Here is a 27,845-nt window from a genome sequence, read left to right as displayed (position 1 = left end):
TGCAGCCCAGAGAGGCAAGGGGCTGCTCTTACCCAGAAAGGTGACGACAGCTAGGGATGTGTGGACAAATCCAGTGGCGTGTCCCATCCTGCACCTCCGGCTGGGTTACAGCCTCCGCGGCTGAGCCTCTATGGGTGAGCGGGGACAGCAGCCCTGCGAGAGACAGAGAGGGGCGTCAGCTGCAGCGTTGCTGTGCCTCTGTCCGAGGGTCCAGCACCCGGCTGCACAGCCCCCCGGCAGCGTTGCTGTGCCTCTGTCCGAGGGTCCAGCACCCGGCTGCACAGCCCCGCTGGCCTCGGGCCCAGGGTGACGGTCACTCGGGAGCAAACATCCAGCTGCCTGGAGAGGAACGCAGGGGTCTGAAGGAGCTTTTTTTCTTTCTGACATGACAGATCTGGTTGGGAAATCGGTCCTCCTCCCAGCCTATCTGCTATTCTTCCTCCCTCCTCCAAAAGGAATGCTTCCTTCCTAGCGTTTTTTAGTAAAAAATGCAAAGTCAGAAGCACACAGGATATTGGTAGGGGAGGAGCAGGAGGAAATGATTTGTTCTTGTTATTCTGTGAAAAAGGCATCTTTAATTGAAGCTTTTCAGGCGGGGAGTGACTGCTTTTGGGGACTGTGCCAGCCCCGAGTCTCTTGTTCTGGAGAGGCTGGGGGGACCCAGCTGGTTACTGTGCGCTGCACCCCAGCTTGCAGAGCTTCGTGCAAGTGCCTTCACCCTTGCAGGCGGAGGGGAAAGTGAGTGCACAAAGTGGCTGCACAGGGCTGGGGCGTTCTTGCTTTTTTTCTAAGTTTAATGCATTTGAATAGTTAATAAATGACGGAGTGCCAAGGCATTTCCTGATGCCATGAGACACATTATTAGGTGGAGCAGTGATTTCTAGTCCCCTCTGCAGACTCCCGTCTTCCAAGATCTTTCAAAAAGCAAAAATCCCCAACAAAACACCGAGCTGTTTGTGCAGACTGTGGTCCCTGCGCTCTCCCAGCTAAACCCACCGTGGGACCAGCTTCAGCACACGCAGCTCTTTCTGTGTAACTCCAGCAGGGATGTTGGGCTGGTTTGGTTTTTTTTCTCCCTCTTTGTTAAAATACACTTTTGAAATAATGCATCAAGGAGCCCCACAGCCCTGCAGGGCCTCCTGTTCCCCGGTGCCCTCCCAAACACCCCCCGGTGAGTTGCTGCTGGAGGCGCTGCCAAGAGCCGGGCTGCTCGTGGGCTGCGAGTGCTGCTTATCCCTCTGCTCCAGCTGGTGCTGCTTCCACTCCTCTCCCTGCCCATCTGTCTGCCCGAGCAGGCAGTACTGCTCCTAAGCTCCTTCGAGCAGGGATTAGCTTTCTGTCCCATGGGATGCAGCCCCTGTACGTTGCATCTTTAAAAAATCCAGTGCTCCGCTCATTAATAGCAGCCCTGGAAATGCACCTGAGCAAACAGCGATAGCCCCGTGTTTGCTCCGTGTCCTGCCTCCGGGGACCCTGGCTGGGTGGAAAAGCCACCTGGCCTCTTTGTGTCCTCACCCAAAAGAGAAGATTTTGCTACCACGCTTAGAAGAGACCCCATCCCAAATCCTCCTCAATTTTTATCTTGCTTGGGTTGGAGGGCTGGATCCCAGCCTCCCGGTCCAGTGCTGAGAGCGGAGCTGCCTGCCCTTCGCTCACTCACACACTGCTTAAATATTTTTATATATATAGTCCCCTAAATAAGGCTGGTGCTTAATTGCATGGCGTGGCCAGGGGAGGAGGGACCCCTGCTACAGATGGACGATCCAGGGAGGGAGCGGAGAGAGGCGTCAGACGCACTGACATGAAAGCTGCTCCACGCAGTTTGTTCCAGCAACCCTGAAGTGAGTCAGTCACATGAAATCACTTGATGTCAACGAGAATCATGCCCCAAATGGTGTCCTGAACCCACGGCCTTTCAGCGAACACTGCCTCATTGTTCCCCTGCCTTCACCCTCTGCTTGCTTCTCTCTCATGTGTCTTGTGCTCACGTCGTAAGCACTTCGGGACAAGGACCAGCTTTTAGCTCGATCTGTTTTGCAGGCAGCGCTGGGATGTGGGCTTGCAGGCAATGCCAGCGCTGCACTAATTAATAAGTTGACTTCTCCAATTCTCTGCTGTTGGGTTCCTTCACCAGCACCTTCCAGTGCCCAGGGTTTGTGGAAGGCGGTGAGCATCGAAGCTGTCCCTACACCCAGCGGCAGCAAGTCTTGCTCTGTCACGGCCAGCCCCGGTTTCGGAGGCTGAGTCCCCTGCCTGCGCCCCGGGAACTGCCCACGAAGGCACTGCCCGGCTGCAGCTTTGCTTTCTTCTGTTCGTTCTTACTCTCAGTTTTGAAACAAGTAGGAAAGAGTGTGGGAAAGCTAGATTTTGCCATTTTTAACAATAGCAGGCAATGAGGAGGTCGGGGAGTGCGGCATTGGCCATCCTCCCTCCTGGGAGGCTGGAGGCTCCTCCAGGCTGCTCCTGCCCCTCGGGCACCTTTCTGGGTGTATCAGCACTTTACACTTTCTGCTGTGTGAAATGGAGATGCTGCATTTGAGCTAGAGCAAATTGCCTCCTGCCTCCCCTGGGTGCTTTCGCCTAACCAAGCAGTGGTCCCGAGGGCTGAGCTGGGATCTGCACGGGAGGGTGAGCTGCGATGCCCTTCTGTGGGAATGCTGCTACCAGGGTCCCCCTTCAGCTACCTCCCCTGCGGCCGAGCAAAGCTGGTATCTTGTAAATATTAAGCTGATTTAAATTATTTAATTAGTTTTCAATTCATGATTTATGATCTAAACTACAGCTTTGATCCCCAGTTCCGCTGTTGGCTGCGGCTCCGCGGCTTCCCTCTTTGCACCTCAACCTCCCCATCCACTCTAACCCCTCATGTTCACATCGTCTCTTCTCAATCCCTTGTGTCCGTCCCTCCATGTCTCCAGAATCCTTCCCACGCACACAGATGTGTGTTTGCTCCTGAAATACTCGGGGCCCTTTCTGGAGGCGAGAAAGGCTTGGCGAGAAAGGCGCTGCGGCTTGGCAGGCTGAGGTGGGGTGTGGGGAGGCTCTTGCGGGGGGGGAGGACGGGGAGATGCTGCTGCTTTGCCCTTTTGAATCCAGCTTTAACTCCTTTGTAAAAAATCAGGAATGTGATAATGAGGGACAACTCCAGGTACAGCCCGCTTCAAACGAACACGTGAGAGGGTAATTTCGATGAGTGCTGACGCTGTTTGCAATTAGAGGCTGGATGAAATAATCCTCTCAGATGCTGTTTTGCGGGTTCCTGACTGTCTCATCGCCTGAGTGCTGCGATCAAATTGTGCCTGAGGGTCTGACGCTGCGAGGTCACACCTGGGGCTGCACTGGGACTTGGGGGCATCTGAAAGCCATGACCCTGAGCGGTGGATCCCACATCTGACTCTCAACTTCTCCAAAACACGGGCATGCGCTTTGCAGCTGATGTTTAGCCCTGTTCTCCATCCTTAGTTAGAAGAGGGCCCACGGGGATCTGGTCTTTCCCCCTTTCATAGGGTGTTTTGACAGTCACTCGAGAGCCTTCTGTTGTACTGAAAGGGGATCTGTCATCCCTGCTAATGGATGCTGTCATTAATACTTCCAGTAGCAAGGAGGCATGGGCACACTCGAAAACATGTGCATTAGCCCTTTCCTCTGGAGACCCTGGGACCTGGGATAACGATCCGTTATTGTAGAGGCAAAGAGCTACAGAGAGATTCCGAGTCCTCCTGAGCCTCTGGGAGAGGAGATGCTGCCCGGTCCAGCGCCCGCAGCCCCAGTTCTGACTGTGGAGCAGCAGCAGCATCCTTTGGAGGAGGTGACTCCAGCAGGACTCTGGGCACGGCGGGGCCAGAAATGGCTTTTGGTAGGAGATGGGCTTTAAGAAGAGGTGACATGGCCAGCACAGGCGAAGTGCTGTATATCACCAGAATAAATGAATGTAACTCGGTGTCTCATGGTTAGGTGATGAGATGAGCATTTGTGTGTAAGTGGGGCAGCTCCTGCCGCTGCAGCATTCCCCAGGGAAGGATTGCTCCCGAGGGTGGGCGATGCAGGAATTTGTCCTGTGCTGTGAGTGTCCCTTTTGTTAAGGACCGTCGCTAAGGCTAGAAGGGACATGCTTTTGATGTTTGCTGGATTTTGGCTTGTGAAACCAAGGTTAGGTACATTTTGCCCACCAGAACAGCATGTTTCAAGGAGTTGCAAGTGGTTTTATTGTGATGTAACTGTTCTCTTGTAAAACTGCCTGTGCTGCGGAGAGGACGAGTTAGATGCAGGCTCTGGGTTTGGCCTTTCTTGAGCTTTTTTGGGTTCAGATCTGTTGGTGCCTCCAAGACCTGCAGCAGCTGCTGCTGCAGAAATCCTGGGCCACCCAAAAACCGTCCTAAGCAGTGAAGTCTCCAAGGTCCGAATGAGGACCAGAGGCACCCTCAGAGGGGTTCAGAGCCTCACGGCAGAGTTCAGCCCTCCCTAGGCTCATCAGTCAGCCCGTAACAGACACCAAACCCTGTCTGCAGCTCCTGGGGGAACCCTGCTCCCCGGTGAGGCTCGGGACCCGATGGAGGAGTGCTGCGGGCACCGCTTGCTCAGTTTGGTACCTGTCACCAGCTGCAGCAGAGATGTGTCCCAGAAACACTTCTAGCAATAGCTGGGGGGGTCCTGTGCACCCTTTCTGCTGCCCAGGGGGGTTTGGATCGCTCTTGGCATTTTACAGAAGTCCCACAGGCTCTGCCTCTGGCAGGTAATCGCCTCTGCTGTGCGAGCCGAGGGAGAGGAGCAGCATGAGCTGCACTCCCTGGGGAGGCTCCTGGCCACCAGCTACACCCTGTTGTCCCTGTCCCACCCTGTCACCCTCGCCCATCGCTGTCACCGCTGCAGGGACTGTGCAATGGGCACATTCCCTTGCCCCGGGCTCAGTGCTCCCTGTCTGCACCCCAGCATTGCTCTGAGGAGCCAGGCAGTGGGACAGCGGTAGGGGATGGAGTGGGGACTTGGAGGAGGGCTCTGTCCCCGGCTGTGCTCGCACAGGAGGAGCTGAGGCTGGTGCAGGAGGCTCAGAGCCTCCAGCCCAAGGCTGTGGGAGCAGATGGTGCTCACAGCCCGGCCTCCTTCCCTGCCGGCAGCTCCCTGCTGGGCCATGGCGATGCCACCCGCAGCCAGGGCTGGAGCTGGGGCTCTGCTGTCCGGATGCATTTGTTATTGCCCGATGGGCTGAGGCATTGGCACAAAGTGGGGACACGCTCTGCACGCTGCAGGAGGGCTTTGCTGTGGCTGGGTGAAGGGGACACACGCAGACGGGGACAGGTGGGGTGGATTAAGGCAGGTGTTTTCCGTTGGCTCGTCTGCCTGCCTGGCGTACCTGCCCTTGCTGCTGCTGCTGCTTTTACACCTGGGCCATGCAGGCAGCGGGCAGGGGAGGCATGGTGTCATGGCTGTGGTCTTCAACAGCCCAGCTCAGGGACAAGGGAGATGGCCCGTGGCAGCGGGTCTGAGCCCTGGGATGGGAGCAGAGCCACCACCGAGCAAGGAGCAGGGGGCTGTGCCAGAGCCCCCCGAGCCGGTGCCTCCGCCCTGGCCCTGTGCCCCAGGTGTGAGCACTTGCAGCCAGCCCTTGTTAGTGTAATTGCAGACACGGGGGGGCTTTGCCCTCCCGGCTCAGCGCAGAGACAGGAGAGTGTGATGGAGAGAGAGGTAAGGGGGGAAAGAAGAGAAGCAAATGTTTAGTTTGGGAGCATTCAAGCACCCAGAGGAGGATGGTGGGGAGCTGTAGGGTGGTGGGACCTGACCAGGAGGGTGTGGGTGCGGGGGTTTCCCCATTAGCGTGGCTGGGGAGGGTGGCCTGAGCTCCCTCGGGGCTGGGGTGGCTGCGTGCTGGCACTGTGAGCTTGCTCTTGTTCTTTGTGCAGTCTGCAGCCCTGGCTGGTTTGTGCTGCTGCATTGTGAGACTGTTGGCAGCTCCCACTTTGGGGTGCTCTGCCCCAGCTGTGGTCTTAGCTCCCAGCACAGCCTTTGTGTCCCTGTCGCCTCCCTGGCAAGAGCCCCCAGCACCCTGCCCGCCCCAGGAGCTGTACAGTACACTGGGCTTCTAGAAAAGAAGTCAAGCAGCAAAATGCCAACCTAGGGGCAGCGCACCGTGCAAACGTGCTTTGCTTGCTGCTGGAAGCAAAGTTCGTTGTGTTTGCTGGGGTACCCCCAGAACTTAGGGGTGGGATTTTATTTGGGGTTTGGTTTGGTTTTGTTTGGGTCTGGCTCCGGTCCTGCTGCTTTCTGTTGAGTGGGCTCAGTGCTGTGGTCCTGCCTTGTGGGACTAGGCAGGAATGTTGCAGGCTTCCTCGCGGTGCTCTGCAAATCAAGTTACATCTGGAGCAATTCTGAATTGCCATATCCATGGAAACTAATGTGCTTCTCCCTTTGACATGAGCATCCAGAGCGATGCCATTCCCGTTCCCTGTGCAGAGCAGACTTGGTAGGGCTGGAGCCCGTGGTGTGTGCATGGGCCCTAATTAATTTTTTCAGAATGCAGCAGGCAGTAGGATTTGGTGTGTGAAATGGGTGGAGGGGCAGAGTCCCATGTGTGTCCAGCGGTGCCTAAACCACCCGTGGCGGTGCAGCCTGCAGGGGGGAGCCAGGTGGCTGCCACGTGTACATCCCTACCCGTGGGGTACCCACGCGTGGGCTTGTCTGTGTGTGGGGAGGGGGGGTAGCACAGCTCTGGTGAGTGGTCAGTGGTGATTCCAGTGCTGCTGGGAGCGTTTAATACCCCCGGTGCCTGGGTGTGCAGGCAGCCTGGGGAGGAAAGGCTCTGGGCGTCCTTTTCCCAGAGCTGTGAGACCAACTGGGATGGGGATGTGCCAGGATGGGTGCTCTCACCCTGCACCAGCCCCTTGGCTGTGTCCTATCAGTCACTGATTAATTTGATTGTACTAGAGCTGGCTTGGTAAGGATCAATATCTGATCAGTGGCTCCTGCTCTTTCCTCCCAAGGCGAGTGGAGGGGAGCAGCTCAGAGTGGTGGTGGGGGTGTGTGTCTAGGGAGGGAGGGCAGCTGAGATTATCCAGCATCCTGGAAAAGATGGGAGAAAAGTCTCTGTGAGGGGAGGGAAAGCCCTGCCCGTGGGACATGGGGAACTCTGCTGCAGTAAAAGCATCGCTGGCATGACTGGGGAGAGCCCTGTGCTGCCAGGAGGGGACGGAGGCTGCCATGCTCGTATCTTTTGCATCACTTGATGTTGGATGGACCCGTGCTCGAGCCAAGCGCTGGAAGGAGAGCCACGGCTCTCAGGCTGTGCTTCTCCCAGTGGATTATATGGGGTGTTACTGGACATCCGGACACCTGAGAGCAACTCCTGCTTAGGGCAGGGAGCGGTTTAGCTTCACCTGGGGGACAAAATAGGCCTGTCTAGTCCTCCTTGTCCTGGTCAAGGAGCAGGCAGGGTGCTGTGATACAATCCCAGCAGGACAGCTGCATTAAGGCATGGTTTTCAAGCACTCTGTTTTCACTGTGTCTTTTAAGTGCTTTTTCCTAATAATTGGTTGGCGCATTCATGTACATCACGGGTCAGGGCACCTCATTGTAAGAGGGTCTCAGTGGGAGTTTTCTTCTGGTTCCACCCCTCCTCAGACAGGCAAACCCCCTGTGCTTGTGCCCAGCTCAGCCCCTCTTTGTGCAAGAGACAAAGCCGGGACTGGGGTTCAGCCCAGAGGCACGGGCTGGGGGTGTCCACAGCGCTCGGGACTGGTGGCTCTGGGAGGGGAGTGACTGCAGAGCTGAAACCTAGCCGTGATGAAAGGGGTGACATTAAGTGGACCTTTATCGCTGTTCTGTTCTGTTGTGCAGTCTGAACTCTAGGTCTGAGCTTTGCAGTTAGTGCTTTTTTTGTTGGTTTTTGTTGTTTTTTTGTTTTCCTTCCCTGAACTGGCCAGATCCCATCTCTGGCTGCACCTTAGTGCCTTGGGGTGGTGGGACTGCAGCCTGAGCTGCGTGATCCTCTGCTCTGCTGCAATAAGCTCTTGGTAAATCCTCAGGGTTTTGGAGGTGAAGCGTTTGGTGGGACTGACCCGGAGGAGCTGGACCAGACTCATGTCACCTCCAGGCAAGACCTTGAGGTCCACAGGTAGCGTTGCCAGGGTGGCTGCAGCAGCAGCTCAGCCCCAGGGAAATGCCATGGGGACCAGCACAGTGTGTCAGAGAGCAAAGGAGACAAACAGAAACAGCCAGGAGACCTTCCCATGGAGGCTTTACTGGGGAGGGGGTTTCGCTGCAAGTTGCCCACTGCCTTGCAGGCTGGGTATGAGCCTGGTGTTTGACCGAGACTGCCAGCATGCAGCTCCTAAGCTCTCCCTGAAGACTTGTATTTCAATCAATATCCTGAGTTGATAGCAGCTGGAAGGATGCTTAAAGTCTTTGAAAACAAGGCCACAAGTGACTCCAGTTTAGCACATGGGGTGTTTGAGAGATGTCTGCCTGAAATCCTGGTTAACACCCTGATTACAGTTGCTAAAGTTACAAATATGGTGCCCTTCTTACAGGCACTCCCCTGCAAAATCGCTGCATTGCAAACCAGTCCAAGCACAGCTGAGCACAACCTTGCAACCACTTTGCTTAGGAAATGCAAGTTATTAATCTGAGGTTGCCCGGGAGGGGATGCTGAGGTGGGCTGAATGCTGGCAGAGGGGACGGGAGCTGAAGTCTGACTGCGAGTGCTGCTATCCCCTCCCCAAAATAAAACTCCGAAATAAAGCTTCACACTGCAGGTTTTCCTTTCCTCTTGCAGCGCGGCACCACGCGTTGAGCACGCACAGCTGAGCTGTGGGGAGCTCTACCTAAACCCTGGGACATCCACAGAGCTTCCAGCCTCGCAAACCCACCCACTTTCTGCGATAAGTGCTACCGTGTCGTCAGCAGCAGAAACTCTTTGATGTGGCACCGGTATAAATAGCTCCCTACCTGCGACAGAGCCTGGCTCCATCCCCTCCCTTCTGCTGCCTGGTAAATAGCTTGGCAGGAGCTGGTCCTGGGGAGAGGCTTTAGCAAGGAAAAACAAGTGCAGAGCTTGGGAAACCTTCTGGCTAACGCGGGAAGGTGATGTGTTATATGGGGAAGCCCTAACACCCACCAGCCTGTCACACCGGCACTGGTGCTGGCTGCCCTGTTTGTGTCGCTGGGTAAAGTCATGCCAGCAGCAAGAGCCTTCCTGGGGGTGGGGGATGGGGGTGGGGGGGTCGTGCATGGCACCAGGCATTTGCCCCAGCCTCACAGAGCCCCTCAGCACTGCTGGTGCTTGTGCTGGCCATGCTGGGGGGTGCCCTATCCCCAGGCGGAGGGAGCTTCAGTGAAATGGTGCTAAAATCCTCTCCCTCCTAGGAGAAGGTTAGGGTTTCCTCTGCAATGGTGTCATATTTTGCTTCTTGGAAGGAATCATCCCTGTGTCCAACCTTCTCACCTGGCTTTGCTAAAGCGGTTTTGGTATTCAGTCTCCAAATAGCGCCAAGCTGCTCTCTTCTCTATACAAACAAGCAAGAACCAGCACAAAACATCTATCCCCCTTCCTTCCTCCATGGAGGCTCCCTGTTTTATGACTCTCCGGTGCAGGACTGACAGCTCTACAGGCTGTACAATAAATAATACATGTATTAATTTAGGACCTAGGCTGCTGAGGGGGGCTGGGTTCAGTATTTCACAAGCAGCTGTAGGGTTGGATACCTCTTGTGCTCCCTGAGGTCTTGGGACATCTCACTTGTGCTGAACATCCCTCTGGTAAAATCCTGGATGCTACAGCTGCGTTGTGGCAGTGGGACCGAGAGTGTTTGCCAGGGAGAAGAAAACATTTTGGGTTCAAGGAAGGAGCTTTTGTGTCGTTTGAGAGTGGGCTTTGCTTCCTTGTCCGCTGAGACCTTTTCCTTCCCTACAGCTCCACAAGCATCCAAAGACATCTAGTGTGAGGAGAAGACAGAAAGTGTCTAGAAGGAGCCTGATGCAGCCTATCACAGCAGATTTTAATAAAGTTTCTTCCCTTTCATCTATGCTTTTTGACTCTTAAAGGACTGAGTAAGCCTCTCTAGCCTCTTTCTGTGTATCTGCACTTTAACAGCACCTCTGGAATCCCCTGGTCAGTGCTGGGGTTTCCTGCGTGGTGCATGTGTTTGTATGACAGCCGACCTGGTGTGCTGGGGATGTGTGCAGCGATGCAGAGCCCTGGGCTTCCAGGATTGCCGTGAGCCCATCTCAAAATCTTCCTGGGCATCTGCGGTTCCTCATCCCTGGAATGCAGGGCTCTAGTGTGTGACACTGATTTAGGAAGGAGAGGGATGTGCATCCAGCTGTGCAGGATAACTACAGGCAGTGCTGCGTTAAACCAGTCTCCATGAAACGGAGCAAAACTCATCCCTGAGCAGAGGGGCAGTGCTCCGGGCTGGCCAGCATGGGTGAGCCTGGTGCTGGGAGCCAGCCCTGTGGGTGCTGAGCCTGGGGCTCTCTGGTTCCCACAGCCCTGAACTACTCGGCTGGGAAGCTGTCAGGAGGCTCCCTCGGGATGTGAGGTGTTCCATGACTGCCTGGGTTTGCTGCGTGCCCAGCACCTTCAAGGCAAAATCTCAAGGGTTGGGGTTGTGGCCACTGCAAGTAGACAAAGTGCTACAGGAGACCGTGGGGCTTGCAGGGGGTGCCGGAGGGAGGAGGCACTGAGGAACACGGGGAGATATCCGCCTCTCATTGGGGCCCATGACTTTTCCTGGATAATTTGGATTTTGGACACACATAAAGCATGCAGAGTGGCTGAACAGCCGGGCTGTTTAATGTACGTGAGCTCAGTCTCCACGTGGGCTCCCAGCTCTATGGGCCAGACCTTCCATGCACCGCATTTAGGTGCGTCTGGGGCGTGTGTGTGAAATAGCTCCCTAATGACATGGTTGGGTTCTCTGCCTTTTGTGATTTGCTTGTGGTAAGGCTGCAGGCAAGATAGTAACGCAGGTCATTAAATTCTCTGCAGGTATTTTGAGTGACAGAAGTCGTGGTTGCTCTGTTTGATAGTAATTGATCAGGTGATGGAGAAGAGCGTTCGCATCCCTTTGTCTCAATCTGCTTGCGCTCCAGGGAGGGTGTGCAGCCGGTCTTGGCATGACCCTCTCATTCTTTCTTTTCTTTAGTCTTGGGTAATTCTAATCTACCCCTGGAAAGTACAGTTATTTCTAGAAAGTTTGGGACTTTCTTGTAGTAGCGAAGTAAGCAGCTTTTGGGGTTGGTGGTGTTGCTGACAGGTGTGCTCAGTACCCAATACATGGCCTTGAGAGGTTCATCTGTGGATGCAAAGCTGCTCTTAAATCTCATGCAAGAGCCTGTGCTTCAGCTTTGTATCCCCAGAGCTTGTTGTGGACGTGCCTGGAGATGGCCAGGGAGAAGCAAGAGATGTTCTCAGGGTTTGGCTAAAGCCCTGGGCCGGGGTTGTGCTGGGGAGGGCTCTGGCTGCTCCCAGCTCTTGGATGTAGAGGCTGCTGCCTCCCATCCTCAAAGCAACTAGTGTTTCCTTGGAGAGATGACAATCTCTCATGAATACTGCCCAGTCTGGCCAGAAAAATAATGCTGAGGCTCGTGGGAGTGGTGCAAGCCTGGGGGTGTCAGTGGGCCAGCATGGGTGAGATGCAAAGGGAGGAGGGAGCTCGGGAAGTTTTGGGACTGGAGCCCTGTGCAGCACAGCCCAGCCCGCCCTGCCACCGGCTGCTTCCCCATCCGAGCATCCGTCCCGCTGCGAGTGGGAAGGAGCAAAGCGGTGCCCTGCCTGCCGGTGCCTCCCCGTGCCCACCCTGGGGTGGGCAAGCTCTCGGCCGTGACTTTGCACTGAGCCCCTCTGGCTCCCCGCTGCCCTGAGACGCTGCAAAACCCCGGCCAGCCTCAGACACAGCAAATACCCCGTGAGCCTGGAGCAGCCCCGTCTCCCACCTCTCACTTGGGATCTGCCCTCACGGGGGGTGCCTAGGGAAGGGACTTGGGACGCCACAGTCTTCCTCATCCTCCCTCCCTGCAGTGGGAACTGGGGTCTCCTGGGCTGCTCTGGGCTCTGACAGCCTGTGCTGGTGGTGCTGAAGTAGTTTTGTGCAGCAAAAGCTCTGCCAGCCCCCCCACCTCTCCCAGGCGCCACGTTCGAGATGCCTGACCCCACGAGCAGGCTCTCAAAGTGCCTCTAGCCAGAACGCACCAGGAAAAAGCACAATAGTAATAAATAATAATAAAAATACTCCCAGACGTATTCCATAAGAGACATTTCTGCTGACAGCCGTGTCGACCTCGGCCGCTCAGCCCCTGCCACAAGTGACACAGCCGTCGCCCCCCCTTCCTTCCAACTCCACCCCCGGCTCCTCTCCAGCGCAGGCAGAGCCTGCATCGCCTGCAAAGCCATCACCCGCCGAGAAATGCCCAAACCAGCCCCCTGCCCCTGCCTCCCCATCCCTGCCGGAGGTGAGTGGGATCTGGCAGGTTCTCTCCTGCCAGAGCAAAGGCGAGCACGCCCGCAGGTTGGCTCTGATGGGGAATGGTGCCCTGAAACCCGGAGCCTCCTTCTTCCCTCTTGGCCGGAGGACGAAGGCGCTTACCTTGTGCGGGATGGATGCGTGTGCATGAGCTGGGGCTCCGCGGCTGCCGGCGGCTGGGCTGCGAGGCAGTGCTCGGCTGGTGCCTGCCCGAGTGTGGATGTGTGTGCCCAAAGCCACTGCAGCATCTCTGCATTAGGATGTGCTCCTCCCTCTCCTCCCTCCTTGCGTGCGCGCTCCCTCGCTCGCTGCCAACCACCACGCTGGTCCCTGGAGAGGGTATTTTTTTCCCTCTGCCTTTACCTCACTTGCCACAGTCCAAGGACCAGTCAGGGAGGCAGAGCGACTTGCAGCATCATGCATAATTCATGCCCTTCCTCAGCCTCCCTGGCTGCTGCTCCCACCAGTCCCCAGCAGAAACCCCTCATCCGCACCGATCGCCGCCGGCTCCCCCCCAGTCCCTGGGGCTGGAGCAGGTGTAGGCCTGGGGGGGCAGCTGGGGGACCCAGCGGGGGTCTGAGCCTGTGTCTGTGGGGTGGAAGCAGGAAAGGGATTAGCCTCAGCTGGGGGTGTCTCGGCAGGGATACCCACCTCTGTGCAGCGTGTGCATGTGTCTGTATATATGCACACCTCCGTGCCTAAATAAATCCATCTAAATGTATACCCACGTAACCAGGCTTATCCGCGTGCTAGGGAGATGGGTTCACAGCAGAATGTTGGGATGCTCCACTGAGCCGAGCGTGGCTGTCATAGGTGGTACCCGACTGTGCCGCACGGGGAGGATGGGGTTTCCTCGCATGTGACCGAGCGAGTGGCTCTGCACGACGCTCAGCCAGGGGACACGGGGCTGGCAGCCTGGGTTGGCTTGGGGTTTTGGGGTGCTGGAGCCACTTTTGGCTGTTGCGGTGGTCCGAGGGGCTTAGGACTGGGCTTGCCTGCATTGTCAGTGCTCTGCAAAGAGGAGCTGTGCCCCTTGCGAGGCGGCGCGCAGAGCCCTGCCCGGTGAATATTTGCAACCGTGAGATCTTTGCTGTTTTCTGACTGCTGAGGGAGGTCTGTCTGGGTGGAGCGACGCTGTAAGGTGTGCCGGGGGATGCTCCAGGACCTCCCCCATGCTATCCTGCAGGCACTGAGGTTTGGGGGAAAGAGATGCTGCTGAGCAAGCTGAGGTGCGAAGGGCCCCCGTGGTGCGGGGGTTCGCCGGTGGGCAGGTCGCTGCCAGGCTGTGCGATGGGAAGCGGAGGATTCGGGAGCGTGGCAGCGACCACCCTGCACTCTCCATCCCTCCCAGCTCCAGCCCAGACCTGTTAATGATGTAAGGAGATCAATGGGCGCTGGGGCTGTCCACAGGTTAATGGCCTGCAATTACAGAGGAGTAATTAAGGCATCAGTATCTCTATTGATTGGCACAGCTCCAGTGGTCTAGGCTCCTCCAGCAAGTGGGTGCAGGCAGGAGAGTGCCTGGTGGAGTGGAGCGCGTTGCCGGTCCCGTCTCCCTTCCCCTTGCCCAGTTTGCTCCGTTTTCTGCTCCCTGCTGCCGTTTTGGGGTGAGGTTGGGAGAAACCGGCCACAGCCCTCGCCTGGGACAGCAGACACTTTTGGTGGACAGAAAGGAAGAACAGGGCTGAATCCTGACGGCTGGCAAAAGGATTAACGAAGGGAAACCCAAGAGAGGATCCCAGCCCCATCCCCAGTGGAGGGAGGGGGACCTGCCCTCTGCCCCTCTCCTCTGTGTCTCTGCTCTCAGCAGCTCTCCGGGGGTCTCTCCTCAGGTGACAAGGGCATTGGTGACCTCTTGGGTGTTCGTCCTGGGGCAGACATGTACTGAGACTGCGGCGACAGTGCTGGGGGAGGAAGCAGCTCTGTAAGGGCTCCCTTGGATATTCCCAGTGCCGGCACCGGATGGCTCTTGGCTATGGTAATGGGCAGTAGGCTGGAGCTGCCTCTCCGAGGAGGAGGAGGGTAATTGGAGGCAGTCTGTCGGCATTGATCCAGCCCTGCCACCCGTCCAGGCAGGCAGAGGTCAGGGAAGATATGGGTGTCATTATCGTGCCATAAAAAGGGACGAGCACTAATGCCTGCATGTCTCCCCCTGTATCGATCATGAGGATGAGGATGGGTCCATTGGTGCTTGCTCCTGGATGATAAAAACCGATGGGAATGATGGAGCAGCCGCCTGCGCAGCCCTGTGTGAGGCTGCCTTGGGCCCCGGTGGTTCCCGTGGATCTGGGCAGTGGGAAATGGTGACTGAGGGATCGGAGGGGCCCTTGGGTTCCAGCTACCTTGAATTTCTGCATCAACAGCCAAGTGCGACTCCTTACCCGTCCTTCCTTGGGGCAGGGGCTGGGGGTGGCTGGTGTCCCCGTTGCTGGTCTGCACTGGGGAGGTCTCCTACGTTGGGCAAAAGGTGCTTTTTGGATTTTTCTCACTGCCGTTCAAGTAAGCAGTGTGGAGGGGGTGGATGAAGTCCCTGCTGTGGCACTGGAGTAGGAAGCACTAATACTTTCATCCTATTAGCGAGGGCCGCAGCAATTACATCTTCATTAGCCAAATAGGCTCTGCTTTTTTTCCCCTTTCCTTCAGCCCATTCTCGTCAAGGCTTTGCACCAGGGAGCCTCTGTAAGAGCACTTCAGAGCCTCGGGGGCAGGAAAGGCTGGGGAGTGCAGGATTGGCCCCGGGGGCAGGCATCGCTCTCATCTGCTGGGATGTGCTGGGTCGGGATTGGGAGGGGAGTAGGGTTAAGCCCTGGCTGGTGCTCCTGTGTGTTTGCTGGGCCATGAGGGCTTTTTTCTCCAGCGGCCATCGCGTGCTTCCAAAGGGTGTTCGTGCTGCAGCCGGCATGGCAAGGGTGCAGAGCTGCAAATCTCAAACGTGCCAAGCCAGCATCACAAGTATGTCCAGGTAACGGGGCAGCCATTGCTCCTTTGTGCCTCAGTTTCCCCACTGGAAAGGATACCGTTGCCCACACCGAGGCCTCACTGGCCTCTGAGATGGTCAGTGAGGGCTTTGCGAGGAGCGATGCGCTCCTGGCCGGGTTGCTGGGAGCAGACAGTGCTGCTCTGGGGGGTTCCCCTAATGCTCCTGGTGGGCTGGCAGCTGTGTGCAATTATTGAAAACCCTGTTGACAGCTAGGAGGGAAGTTAAACTCCAACTTTCACAGCTCTCCCCTGGAAGACAGACGTCAAACAGGGCATCGGCTGAAATCCCAGTAGTGTGGTCTGTCTCTTGGGAGACTGGGCTCTCCTCCCTGTGGTGGGTGCCCTGCCTGGTGCTGCCTGGCCTGGGGGCTGCCAGCCCACCCACCCATCAGGCACCGTTGTGCTGGCTGGGCTCTGCACCTGGAAGGGTGATGTGCAGCGAGATGTGCCGGTGCTGTGCATCCCTGCCTGGGTCGCTGCTCTCACCCCATTCACCCGGCATCCCTCTGATGGTCTTGTCCCAGCACTTTGAGCTGCTCCCAGCTTTCAGCCTCTACCGGGTTTTAATGAACAAGGTATTAATGCTGTTTAATGCAGCTGAGCAGATCTGGCTGTGGGTGGGAGATGTCAGAGCACCCAGAGCAGAGGGGCTGTAAAATACTTGTGGGGAGAGCTGCCCTGCCGGGGCCAGGTCATCCCTGCAACCTGCTGGGGTGCAACAAGAGTGGAGACCTGCTGCTCCCCAGACCCTTTCTGCAACCTCTTGTAAACGCAGGAGCTGCTGCACTGAGCTTGCACAGGCTTTGGGAACTGTCCTCTCTGCCCTGAGCCCACAGATGAGACGAGCTGGAGGGTGGAGGGCTGTGCTGGAGGGTTTTCTCCCTTTCCACCACCCTGGCTGCTGCTTTCATGGGATTGTTTAGGTTGGAACAGACCTTTAAGATCATGGAGTCCAACCGTGCAGTCCTGCGCTGAGCTGAGCTCTGCACCTGGCTGTTGGGCGATGCTTCTGAAAACAAAGCATCCCTGGTGCCTTATTGCGGCCAGCTCTGGCCCAGAGCTTGTGCTGCTTTGCCCAGATAAACCAAGGACTAACAAAACAGTCTTGCAGGGTAGCGAAGAAGATGCTGAGGTTTTTGAACGACTCGGTCAAATTTTCTCCAGCAGAAGCCCTGCGCTGCATCTCTGCAGTGGTGTTCGGGCTGGGCAATGCTTCCCCCTCGGAGGGTTTTGGGGGAGCAGCCTATGGAGCAGCTTCCCCTCCTGGGGCGGGCTGTGAAGCGGGGGGATGCTGGGGACCCGCACGGTTTTGCAGGTGAAGGGCTGCGTTTGGCGAGCGCTCACCCAGTGCTGGTTTGGGGGGTGTGCAGTGGCCGCGGCTTTTACCTTTGGAAAGCCAACGGAAATTAATTGCAGGCTTAGTGTGAGTTTTGAACAATGTTTTATTATATGTTTAGTGTTCTCTATACAAAAAAATCCAGTCTTTTCTTTTTACAGTGATTCAAAAAAATGATATCTGAGTATTTTGGCCTTCTTTCATCTCTCATGCAGTCGGTTTATAAGTCCTTATATTAAACATTTTTTTCTGTAGTCCATAAATCTTCTCGCTGTAAACTGTTAATTTTACAGCTTCAGCTATACATTTCTCATTGGAACAAGTGGGTTATCGCAAAGGTGTTGTTTTTTGCTTTAAAAAAAAAGGCAAATAAATACATAGAATACTTTAGAACAACCAGCAGGTTTTACAGAGAGGATGGATGGATTGCGATATATTTACAAATTAAAGAAAAACAAAATGGTACAATACTTTCTTTCCGATGTGAGCGGGAGGAACGAACATTTAAAACTCCGTACTGTGAAGGATGGAGTCTGTTTTGTGGGTTTGACACGGGGTTTAGACTGCGTTTGACAACCAAAGCCCGATGCCCACTCAGGAAGGACATGGAGAGGTGGGCACTGCTGGGCAAGGGTGAGCTACTGATGCGGTGGGTTATTTTCTTAGGACCAGAAAAGCATCGTTATTCTTGTTAATAAAACTGGTCTTAGTGCAAGAAATAGAACGTGGTTGGTTTTTTTTTCCTGTTGTTGTGGTTTTTTGTTTTTTTTGTTTTTTTTTTTTTTTACAAGGTTTGTTTATTGCTTAACTGAAATCATTGGCTGCTAGTACACAATTAAGCCTGGTACATGGACGTTACATTGCAGGTTGAATTCGCAGCTCTGCTGGGACCTGTGCACCGAGGAGAGGCGTGGGGACCTGCCAGGACAGCTGGTGGTACAGATGGAGTGAGCGCTGCATGCCAGGTAAGGCACGGCTCCGGCGATGGACGATGCTGCGCGGCTCTGCCCTCGCCCCCATCCTGCTCCTCCGGTGTGATGGCAGCAGGAGCTGCGGCCCCTCGGTGCCAGGGCGATGTCTCGGGTCAGGAGTGACTTGTTACACACGGACTTGGGGTCTGTCATCTGCGAGAAGGCAATGCTGGCAGGGGGTGTCGCGACCTGGTGTCCAGACGGGACAGACGGTTGGGGTTTCTATGAGCAGGATTTCAGGGCTTATACCAAAACTCAATTTTTTTCCTGCTGCTTTTCTGGCTCTTACTGCAACATCACTTCGGGGAGAATAGCAGCAGCCTCAAGACTGTGTAAACACAGCGTGTCCTCTCGTATCCCACGCTTGCACTTGGTTCGTATCAGGTGCTGCACACACGCAGGGCTCCGAGTAGCAAAGGGCTGCGTGTGGGAGAGGGGCAGGCTGTGTCCTGCGCTCAGGTGCGGCCAGCAGAGTCTGGCTCCGTCTCCAGACCATGGACGAGGGTTTGGCTCAGACCGTTTTGGAAACAGGCTCAAATTTGCAAGTTGAGAGTTGGACCCAAACTGCTTTTTCCCTGCTTTCAGACAGCACGTGATTTGGGGTTTGGCTCGTCTCTCTCTCTCCTTATTTATTTATTGATTTATTAATTTATTGTTGGCCCCTAATTTAAATTCTTTGTGAAGATATATCTTCTGGAAAAGAAAAGGTGAAAGTGTGCCCTGTTCCAGAGAGGCTGTGCAGATGCCAGGGAGGGATGGTCACCCTTGTGATGGGGACGGTCACCCCTGCGATGGGGACCGACCCCTTAGGAGGGGCTGACAGACGGTTCTCCCAAGCATCTCTGCTAATCCTGGGGGCTATGCTATAGGTGGCAGGAGACAAGGTGACTGGCCCATCCCCTCCGGAGAGGGACAGCTGGGGATGAAGAAGCAAAGCTGCCCCTGTGGGGTGACACTGGGGACAGGCAGACACAATCGCTGGCACAGCACGCACCCGAACAGGCAGAGGCAGGTGGGCAAGACCCCCTCGGCACCACCGGTCCTCGTGCAGGGTCTCCATCCATCTCCTGGTGCTCAAAGGGCGCTCGCGCAGTGATGCCCGAGTGGGTGCAGCCTGGCCCTGGCTGTTCCTGGGGGGCTGCGGTGGTTTTGGTGCTCAGAGCAAGGGAGGGCTTCGCTCCCCGCGACACGGGAACTGCACATGCAAACGGCTACTGGCTCTTCATTAACGGGAGTAAAAACTGTTAAGCTCAGGGTGAGTTTTGAATGTGGTGAGAATTTTCTTTGGGCTCCAAAGCTCTAGGGGAAGCCTCAAAGAAATTTGAGGCAAATTTGTACTACGCCTTACAATTTTTTGAGTAGTATTGACACCCAGCTAATACAAGGCTACACGTAACTTACACTGAGCCGTTCGTCTGCCAGGCTCTCGGCAGATGTCTCCTTTCTTTTCTGGTTACTTCAAGTAACGTGGCGGTAGGACTCCAATGTTTTGCAAGACTTTTCTGGGGCAAGAGGAGGACTGGCTGGCCTGAGCCCAGCTGCTTCCCTCCCTGATAGCCAAGGCACACCGTGGGGCACAGCTATGGGGTGAAACACTTCGTTTCCAAACGGATGCTAAGATGTTTGCTCAGTGAAATGGTGGTTAATGACAAGACAGAAATACAGGCTTTAATACAAATGGCACGTGATACAGATACATGGCAGGGACCGCCCTGCTTCCAGTAACGCCTGACCCACTTGCTTGAGGTTTGGAGGGGTTGCGTGGTAGCCGAGGGTCTCGTGGTCCCTGTTAGCGGTTGGTCCACAAAGCAGTGAGGGTCTGGTGTGCTGGGTGTGAGTGAAGGTGCCCAGCTCTGGCAGCAGAGGCTTTTCCACAGTGGAGGCTGTAGTTTCTTGGTCTCCTTTCCACCAGCGCTTGGGCAAGGAGTTGGGCAAACTCAGCGTTGTAAGGACAGCCATAGGCTTGGGAAGCGATTACCCCGTGACCGAGGGCTGCGTTACATTTGGCCTGGTGTGTTTGCTTAAAAACCCAATGCAACTGCTGCGTGTCCTGGGAACGGGCTGGGAGATGCTCTCCTTAAACTGGGTCAGTGGCGAGCGGCAGCGGTAGAAATAGGCTTGGTGTATGAACGCATTTAAGCTGATGGTACCAGAGCAAGATGTGTGGCTCCTGCTGTGTAAGATGATGTGGATGGAGGACCCTGGCAGGTGGGTTCCTGTGCAGTGGAGAAGGGACATCCCTGTGCTGCCTGCCCTGGGGTGGCAGGCGCTCCCCTCGCTTTAGGAGGGGGCTCTGTATGTTAACACCAGCCAAAACCCTCCTCTGCTCACACGGTGCGTGTCACTCCTTCGCCGTTTGGTGTGCATCCAGCTCTCTCCTGTTTTCTCTGTGTGATCCAGCAGCAGGTGCTGACCGGGTCCGGGCTCTGCCCCGAAGCGCAGGATAGTTGTGCCATTAGCAGCTTAAAGAATGTGGCAAAGTCCATCTCGACAATCCGTATTAGTAGAAGTATTCGTGTTAGCGATATGTCTTCATAGCAAACCAGCTTGAAAGCTAAAAGAATAATTGCATTAGTCCTATTGCATTTAATCCATTATGCTGAACAAAACCATCCTCCTTAGAAAAAGAAATGAAAGAAAAATCCATCCTAACGTCGTTTGCCGTCTGTGAAACGGTCTGAAGAAATCCCATCTCTCTCAGCGAAGGTACCTTTGGTTTCAAAAGTGCAGGAAGTGGGAGAATAAACACGGCGTTGGCCACTAAGTACGGTCTGTTATCAAACTCTACCTTCTACGATGCTCCATGCTGTCTCAGCTGGGAGAGCTGCCCAGGCATCCTACTCCTACTGGTCTGGCGGATCGAAGACCATCGCGTTAGGGGCGCGTAAGCGGTGGGGGGATAGTATCAGTTTGTTAAACTTCACGGGAAGTTTGCAGCTGTGTAAGGCATGTGAAGGAGCACTCCTATCCGAGATGCGTTGTTGTTACAGTGTGTTAACGGGTTAACTTAAATCGTGGGTTGTCTTGATATGTAAATAAGACAGAGGAGGGGGGTCCCAGGGTGCAGGTGCTGCTTGTGGAAGGGTCTGGCTGAGGGTGATTGATGGAGGGGGGAAAGGCCACTGTCAGAAATGAGGAGGGGAGTTTAGTGGAAAACGCTGTCGATCTGGCTCATCCCCGGTGCCTGGGGAAGGTGTGGACCTCAGGTCCTGCCGTGTGCCTTCCCTGTCTCCTGAGGGACACACATCCCTGAACCTTCCAGCTGCTGATCGGGAGCTGCGGTGCAGGGCGATAGCGAGGGATCCTCCACCTGATCCCCTGGGGTGCTTCTCATCCTGACCGGGTGGCTTTGATTTATTTTAATTTTTATTTAAAATAAGTGATTTCTGGTCCCCTCATCCTATATTAGTACCGGTCCTGCTTCCACTCCCTCTTTGCTACATAAGACTTACGGAGTTGCCTTTAAAAGAAAGCAGTCATGGTCTGGGGGCTGTTTCCCCCCACATTCTTACAAAGCAGAGACTAAACCAACATGGTTTGCCTGCCATTACCCAGGCAAGCGATGCTGTTATCCTGGGCTCGGAGGGTGAGCGGCACCTGACTGTCCTTCCACAAATCCCACAAGCTCTTTTGCAACCTCTTGTCCTCTGAGGATGCTCCAGAGCCCCGTGGGGGTGGTGGGTGACCTCCTCATGGGTTTTGCAAGGGGGATGGACGGCAGAGCCTCAGCACCGGTGCAAGTTATGGTGCCAAGGGAGGTGATGGGGACCTGCTCTTCCCTGCATAGGTGCTGCTTGATCTGTCGGGAAGGAGGTTGCGGTGCTGACTGCTTTGGGAGAGGCCGTGGGCAAGGTGCTGCCATGAGGATGGACAGCTCGGGAATACAGTGCTGTGGTGTCGCTACCCAAAGATCCACCACTTTCCTCCTTGCACGCTGCTCTGCCCAGGCCCTGCTCACCCCTCTTCCCTCCCCAAACTGCCCACCCCCCCTTATCTGGAACCTTCCTGTAAAGATTAAAAAGAAGAATCATTAGCTTCCTCCCAAAAGAGCAGAAAGGGCCTCGGGGAGCCTGGGTGGCCGAGCCCACGGCGTGGCCCCTGCCGGGCTGGCTCTGGGTGCCGGGGCCAGCCCTGAAGCTGGGGTGCAGCTCGAGCATCCCACTCCTCCTCCAGACCCTCTGGCTCAGCCAGCTTCCAGCTACAGCTACAACCCATCCGCGCCCTGGGAGTCCTTGCCGTTCGCTTGTTTGCTAAGGATAAGATGGCATTGGCAACCACCTGGTCTGCCTGTTTGCTTGGATATTTTTTTTTCTTTTTTTCCTTTTTCCTTTTTTTTTTTTTTTTTTTGTGTGTGTGTGTCGCTGTTGGTTGGTTTCATTCACACGTTTCTGTTGGAGGTAGTGGCGGCGGCGGCTGTTGTTAAACCCCCATCCACTACAAACACCGCAGGCTGTTTGTGGTTTCAGTGCGTTGCGCTATGCCAAGGAGTAGATAGCATTGACGGGGGAGGTGGCTTCCGAGCTCTCGTTGCCTTCGGTCTCCTCTTTGTCCTTCTTCACCGTGTACTGGCCAATAAAGGAGCCATCCTCGTTAAACTGCCCTTCACCCCCCTCTCCATAGTCCACCAAGCTATCGTCACTCTCCTGCTGCTTTATCGTGCCGTCCAAGGAAGTCTGGCTGTTTGGCAGGGGTTTGTTGTCTTCATCGCTGGGTAGCAGAAGACAGACAGACACAGTAAGGGTTGAGAAATGAGGCATACAACCTTCACCCAAGGTCTGGATATTCAAAAATAAATCCAGCGTGCAAATAGACTGACCAGAGACCTCAAACGCGGGGTGCTCTGACGGCAGACGGCAAGTCGTGGTGCGTCTGGCACGTACCTTGAAGGTGGGGAGGCAGCCTCCGCATGGGAGGTCCACAGCTGCCTCTGCACTTGGTGCTGTGGTGGGTATTTCTGCAAGCCCAGCCTTCGTGCTTTTTCTTTTTAGAAAGCAATTATTATTTTTTTTTAAAGCTATATTACAGACGATGCTTAGATCGGTCCAACTGGATGTACATTATAAATATCCTTTCCTTGCATTGGCTTATATTCTTTACTTTCTCTTAGCAGTTTAGCCAACCTTGGTATGTAACCTGGTTTAGTGAGGTTTGTTTCCAGATTTCCTTGCAAAAAGCCACACTCGGGTGTTTAGATAGCTACATGCAATGGGGAGGGCTCTCAAAGCACTGCAAGGGGGCATGTGTAGGATGCCAAGTTCTGTGCAGTTACCAAAACTCATGGGAATTTACCTTTCCAAGCTTATTTCTGAGCATCTGAGCTTGTTGTTTGCTCAGTTCTTAATCCTTTTCTCTTTTTCACTAGAAAAATTAAGCCAGGTCACTGAAAAATAAATAGTCTGACCCACAGGAAAAAAAACCAACCCTTTAAAGAAACCCTTTTAATAAAAATAAAAAAAAGGGAAAAGCTGTTTTCTCTGGAGGGCAAAGGCTGGTATGTCATAAATATAGATAACGTTGCATGGAGGATGAGAGTGCTGTATATAAAAAATAATTTTCATATCACCTAGTCCTTAGCCCATGTTTGATCTTATGTGCAGCATGCAAATTCTGTAATATTCCTAAAGGTATAGCATATGTATCTTAAACATTTGTCCTCCCACCTCCATTCCTCGCTTTTTATTGTTGTTGGTTTAGCTCAGGACTCACCAGACTCCCCGCACCCCCCAGCATGGCACCCTACTCTGTTCCTTAATTTCTCTTAAACTTAGTGAAGTACCGGGCTTGGATCGCATCCTTTGCTAGTCGGTGTCCACACGAAGGTGTTTGCATCCCGCAAAGGCACAAGAAGCACTTTGCTCGGGGCAGGGAGCAAAATGCTCTTCAGCTGGGGAAGGCATTAAATGTCCCTCGTGCCATTTAATTACCAGCATCAGCTCTCTACAGTGGGAGAGGAATTTGGTATCCCACGGTACAACACGCAGCTTTCCAATGTATTTCATTATATCAGCACTTTGTGAATTAAGCAATGATACAAAACCAATATTTGAGGCCTGTTAACTTGGCATCACAATAAAAAACAACTTGTTAGCTTTGAAAGAGGCTGCTTTCTGGGGGGAGGAGGAAGAGAATTCGGTCTGCAAGCAGGACTGGCAGTTAGAAAGCCCAGTAAATGCCGAGTAGAGAGTGGCAAACCCCAGATCCCTTTATTTGCAATATCCTTTCCCAAAGTTTGGGGTTCAGTTAAAGCTGAATCTAGACCCAGATTTTCCCTAACGGGGGGTTTGCAGCACCAAACACCCCGGCAATGCGCTTCCCGAACCTGCCCCCTGGTTTTACCTCTCTCCAGTACTATTTATCCTGTTAGTGCATTAGGAGAGCGAAGCAGATACTCATCAGCATCTTGATGCAACATAACCCTGTTAAAATGGATTTCTATGGGCTTTGCTGATGTGAGCATTAGAGAACCAGAGCACCCAGATGAAAACAGTGGGGGAAATGTTGTTCTGAGTTGCATAAATCATTGAGAAGAGGGGGAGGCTTGGCCAGGGGGGAGGATTTTCAGGACTGAGACAAAGAGTGGGCAGATTGCTTAGGAGCTAGAGGTTTTTTTGCTCGTGTCCCTTGCCACCATCCCCTAGGTGTTCGGCATCAGGGCGCTGAATGCACCGAGGGCATCGTCCCCAGGTCCAACCCTTGGCCGGTCCCACTACACCAGGTGGGATCAGCTGCTCGAGCGTGGGGCTGGGGGGGCCTGGCTGGTGCTCGGGGGTACCCCCAGCCTCCAGAGCTTTTCCAAGCAAGTTGCAACTCGCTGAATGTGGGGGTACCCCCGATGCCAGCAGGAGTTAGAGGGACCTTGTTTAATGTGTTAGGTGGAGGCAGGTACGTGGGAATAGGGAGGGGAAGGTATAGTTTCAGCTATAAAGAAATAAATAGCTAGAAGGAAGGAAAAAAAAATAAAAGAAAAAAAAAAAGCTAAATGTGCCGGACTTCTGGCAGCACGTGGTCCTACCTTTCAAGAGACCTTCATGGTCCATGTGGATAGACCAGGTGAAAAGGAGAAGAAAGAATGGGAATAAAACAGAGAGAAGCAGAAAGAGCCTGATCAGAGAGAGATATGATGAGGTCTGCATTTACAGGGGCAGTGCTAAAAACCAAAAAGAAACGTCTGCATTCCTCATGGAGCTAATTGCCTCGTTATACCAAATGGAGCCAGTGTCATTGTTCAGAGCTGGAAAAGCTCAGGCAGGGCAGAGCGGGTCATGCAGGTGGGCGGTGGGCTGGTGGCACAGCGCTGGTGGCACAGCGCTGGTGGCTGAAGTCCATCAGCGAGCAGCTGTAGGGAACAGCAGTCGCTGCTGGTAACCGACATGCAAGAGGGCGAGGGCCGAGGGAATGGGTCGCTGGGTTTCCCCGCCAGCCTTCTGCTGGGTTTCCATGATAGAGTCATGCACTGGCACCGTGTTACCTGCTGACAAGCCTACACCTCCCCCGGCTGCTTCGCCAGACCTCCCCACGCCAGACTCGGAGGACTCTGCATCCTCCTGTCTTGGTGTCTGCTGAGATGGGGCAAGCTGGTGCTGCCTGCAGTGTGTAACCTGTGCCACAGGACACTATCCTGAATCCCAACTGGAGCCCAGAAGCTAAAACCTCTCAACTTTCCCTTCCCAGTGGCCAGGGTTTCCAGCTGACTCCCCCACGTGCAGCTTAAACATTTGGTATAATGAGGCACAGTCACTGGCACAGAACATTGTCCAAGGATAATGGGTCTCCTGCTTTGAAAATAAGCTTCTCAGCTTAGCCTCTGCTCAGGAAAACCATTATTCTGTTAGTGCAACAGAAAGATGTGACAGTATCTCTTAATTACAGGCTGCAGAGATTTGAAAGTTGCATGCACAGGGCATTAAGGACGTGAGATATGATGAGAGCATATCAGACATGCTATGTGGAGGTGGGGAGGGAAACCAATGAAGAGCTCACGTCAGCTCAATTCCTGTCCTTGCTTGAAATACTAATTGCTACCCTCCTTGAGCCTAACATCACAATCATTTTGAATCTTAATCAGCCAACAGCGTTTCATATCAATCCTTCAGGTTCACCTTCCTTTCTGCCTCCTTGAGGGAAGCCTCCTATTACTTCTTCCAGGAAACCTGGTGTTCCTGAGAAGAGAGGGCAAAGTTTATGGGTTGTTGGGGTTTTTTTTTTCTGTTGTTGTTGTTCTTGTCTGATAGGATTTTTCCCCCCCATCTGGTCTGTGGGACAGCGTGATTGAAAATGTGGGAGCATCTTGGAGCTTGGTTGTTGCCCTTCTACTGACTTCTGCCTTTAGCTTGCAAACTTTTGGGAATGGGGCTGTCAATAAAAAGTCGAGCTTCAGCTAAGCAGAAGCTGCTGTGGAGGAGGATGAAGGATTTACCCCATTCCTTCCCATTGCCTGGAAGGCAATGCCCCTTGGATGGTGCTTGGGCAGTAAATGCAGCATTGCTGCCTGTTGCAATGCTGCCAGCCATGCCAAGAGCCTGGTTTTCCTTTTGTGCAAGGCAAGTGGTCCTGGCAATGCAGTTGCCTTAGAGCAATGGGGGGTGACTGCAACCACCTCAGCGGACTCTTGAGAAGCAGATCTCTGAAATGGGTGCGTACTGCCAGAAGCTCGGCTGTGGAGACCTTGCCTGAGATCCAGGCGATGGAGCTGAGCCTGTGGGGTTGTGTGCGGGTAGCTCCTCGGTGATGAGGTGTGTCAGGCTTGCGAGATGGTGTTTACACCATCCCACAGATTCGGGAACCAAGAGGATCCCTATCATGACTCAGAGCATTAAGGGGACTAGTTTTGGTCAAAGTCTGGACACTAGTTGTGCAGTAAGCGGTTACAGGTATGGCTCGTACCTGGGCAGGGAGCGCTGCCTGCACTCATAAAATCGTGCCTGGGGAGAGATGCGTTAGATCTGGGGCAAAGCCTGTAGCAGGGCCAGGCTGAGCTGATTTATTTCTGCTGTTCACTATGTCTTGGCCAGGAATCCACAGGGAACATCCCCAGACTGTGGGTTGTATGTGGGCTTAATGTAACTGCCCCGGCGTGGCTTACTACCACTAGAAGTGAATACCCAGAGGTGTCCCTGGGTGGTGTTTAGGGCAATATAGAATTGCCACCTTTTCCTACAACGCGCCGCTCGTTCTGGTCCCTGCTGGGGTGTATTTGTATTCTGTATCGTGCCATCAGAAAACTGGGGAGCTTGGGGCTTATGACATCCTTTAGAGAAAGAGAGTTGCTATTGAAATGGAGTTACCGTGCTACTAACAATATAAATGTGGTTGTATTGAGGGCTGCAGTTGTTCTGCTTCCACTTACGTATTGTGTGCAGGCGGATATATTAATTTTGCTTCCTCTAAAGTCTTCAGCGGAACACGTGTGTCTTATTACATCCCTTACTGAATCATAAATAAATTCTTCCTGTCCTTGCTACTTCAGTTTGTAACATTAGGAGTATTGATAATGACACGGGGTTTAATTAACCCCTGTTCTGAAGTCAGGAGAAAAAATTCCTGCTGGCCTAATCGGCCTTTGGATCCAGCTCAGATGGAAAGGTGCGTTTTAATTCTTTTAAGGAAAGCAAAGCCCACTGTAGGCACTCAGAGGGCAGGCTGGGTATGCTGTCATACAACCTCATCATCTGTCGAGTGTAGGCAACCCAGTGAGACCTGATGCTGTTACCTGCTCCTGCTCCTTGCACCTGAGCAGGCTTGGGAGAGCTGCTTGCCCCTTTCTGAAATATCCTGGGAGTTTTCCTGGGGTAAAAATGGGTGCGGCTGCTCTTCAAAGGATGCCGTGTTGCGTGAAAGCAGCTGAGCGGAGGTGGGGGGAACTCAGAGGGGTTTTAGCAGAACCGCTGCTAGGCTGTGCTGCAGCCCGCAGAGGCTGTTCTGTAGGGTTGGCTGGGGGACCTTATGGAAAAGCCTGGACTGGACTGCAGGCAGACCCCCAAATTGGTACTCCTGCATGCTTTCAGGGCTGATCCAAACATAACTCTGGGCATTTCTGCCCTGGATCCTCTCTTATGGGTAGGAGAGAGGCTGAGCTACAGAGTGATATACCTGAAATACCCTCAGGCT

General features: G+C 54.2%; 2 protein-coding genes across 22 annotated transcripts in view; both read right to left on the bottom strand.

Moving 5' to 3' along the window:
• CNTN2 (contactin 2) overlaps positions 1-12,731 on the bottom strand; it is a 30,009-nt gene extending 17,278 nt beyond the window's left edge. Inside the window, exons 1-2 of one of the 2 annotated variants that reach the window (XM_005447078.3) lie at positions 12,576-12,731; positions 33-153 (exon numbers count right to left, since the gene is read on the bottom strand). In XM_005447078.3, coding sequence (XP_005447135.2) covers positions 33-87 — 55 coding nt within the window. In that variant the 5' untranslated portion in view covers positions 88-153; positions 12,576-12,731. Of the gene's footprint in view, positions 1-32; positions 154-272; positions 384-12,575 lie in introns of those variants that run through there. The other variant, XM_055728002.1, reaches the window with a different exon arrangement.
• Positions 12,732-16,962: 4,231 nt separating this feature from the next.
• NFASC (neurofascin) overlaps positions 16,963-27,845 on the bottom strand; it is a 97,127-nt gene continuing 86,244 nt past the window's right edge. For all 20 annotated transcript variants that reach the window (XM_055728140.1, XM_055728138.1, XM_055728141.1 and 17 more), the window contains one exon: positions 16,963-22,445. In XM_055728140.1, coding sequence (XP_055584115.1) covers positions 22,214-22,445 — 232 coding nt within the window. In that variant the 3' untranslated portion in view covers positions 16,963-22,213. The remainder of the gene's footprint in view (positions 22,446-27,845) is intronic.

Source organism: Falco cherrug, chromosome 16, assembly GCF_023634085.1.
Source record: "Falco cherrug isolate bFalChe1 chromosome 16, bFalChe1.pri, whole genome shotgun sequence".
NCBI lineage: Eukaryota > Metazoa > Chordata > Aves > Falconiformes > Falconidae > Falco > Falco cherrug.
This window is presented reverse-complemented; position numbering and strand designations above follow the sequence as displayed.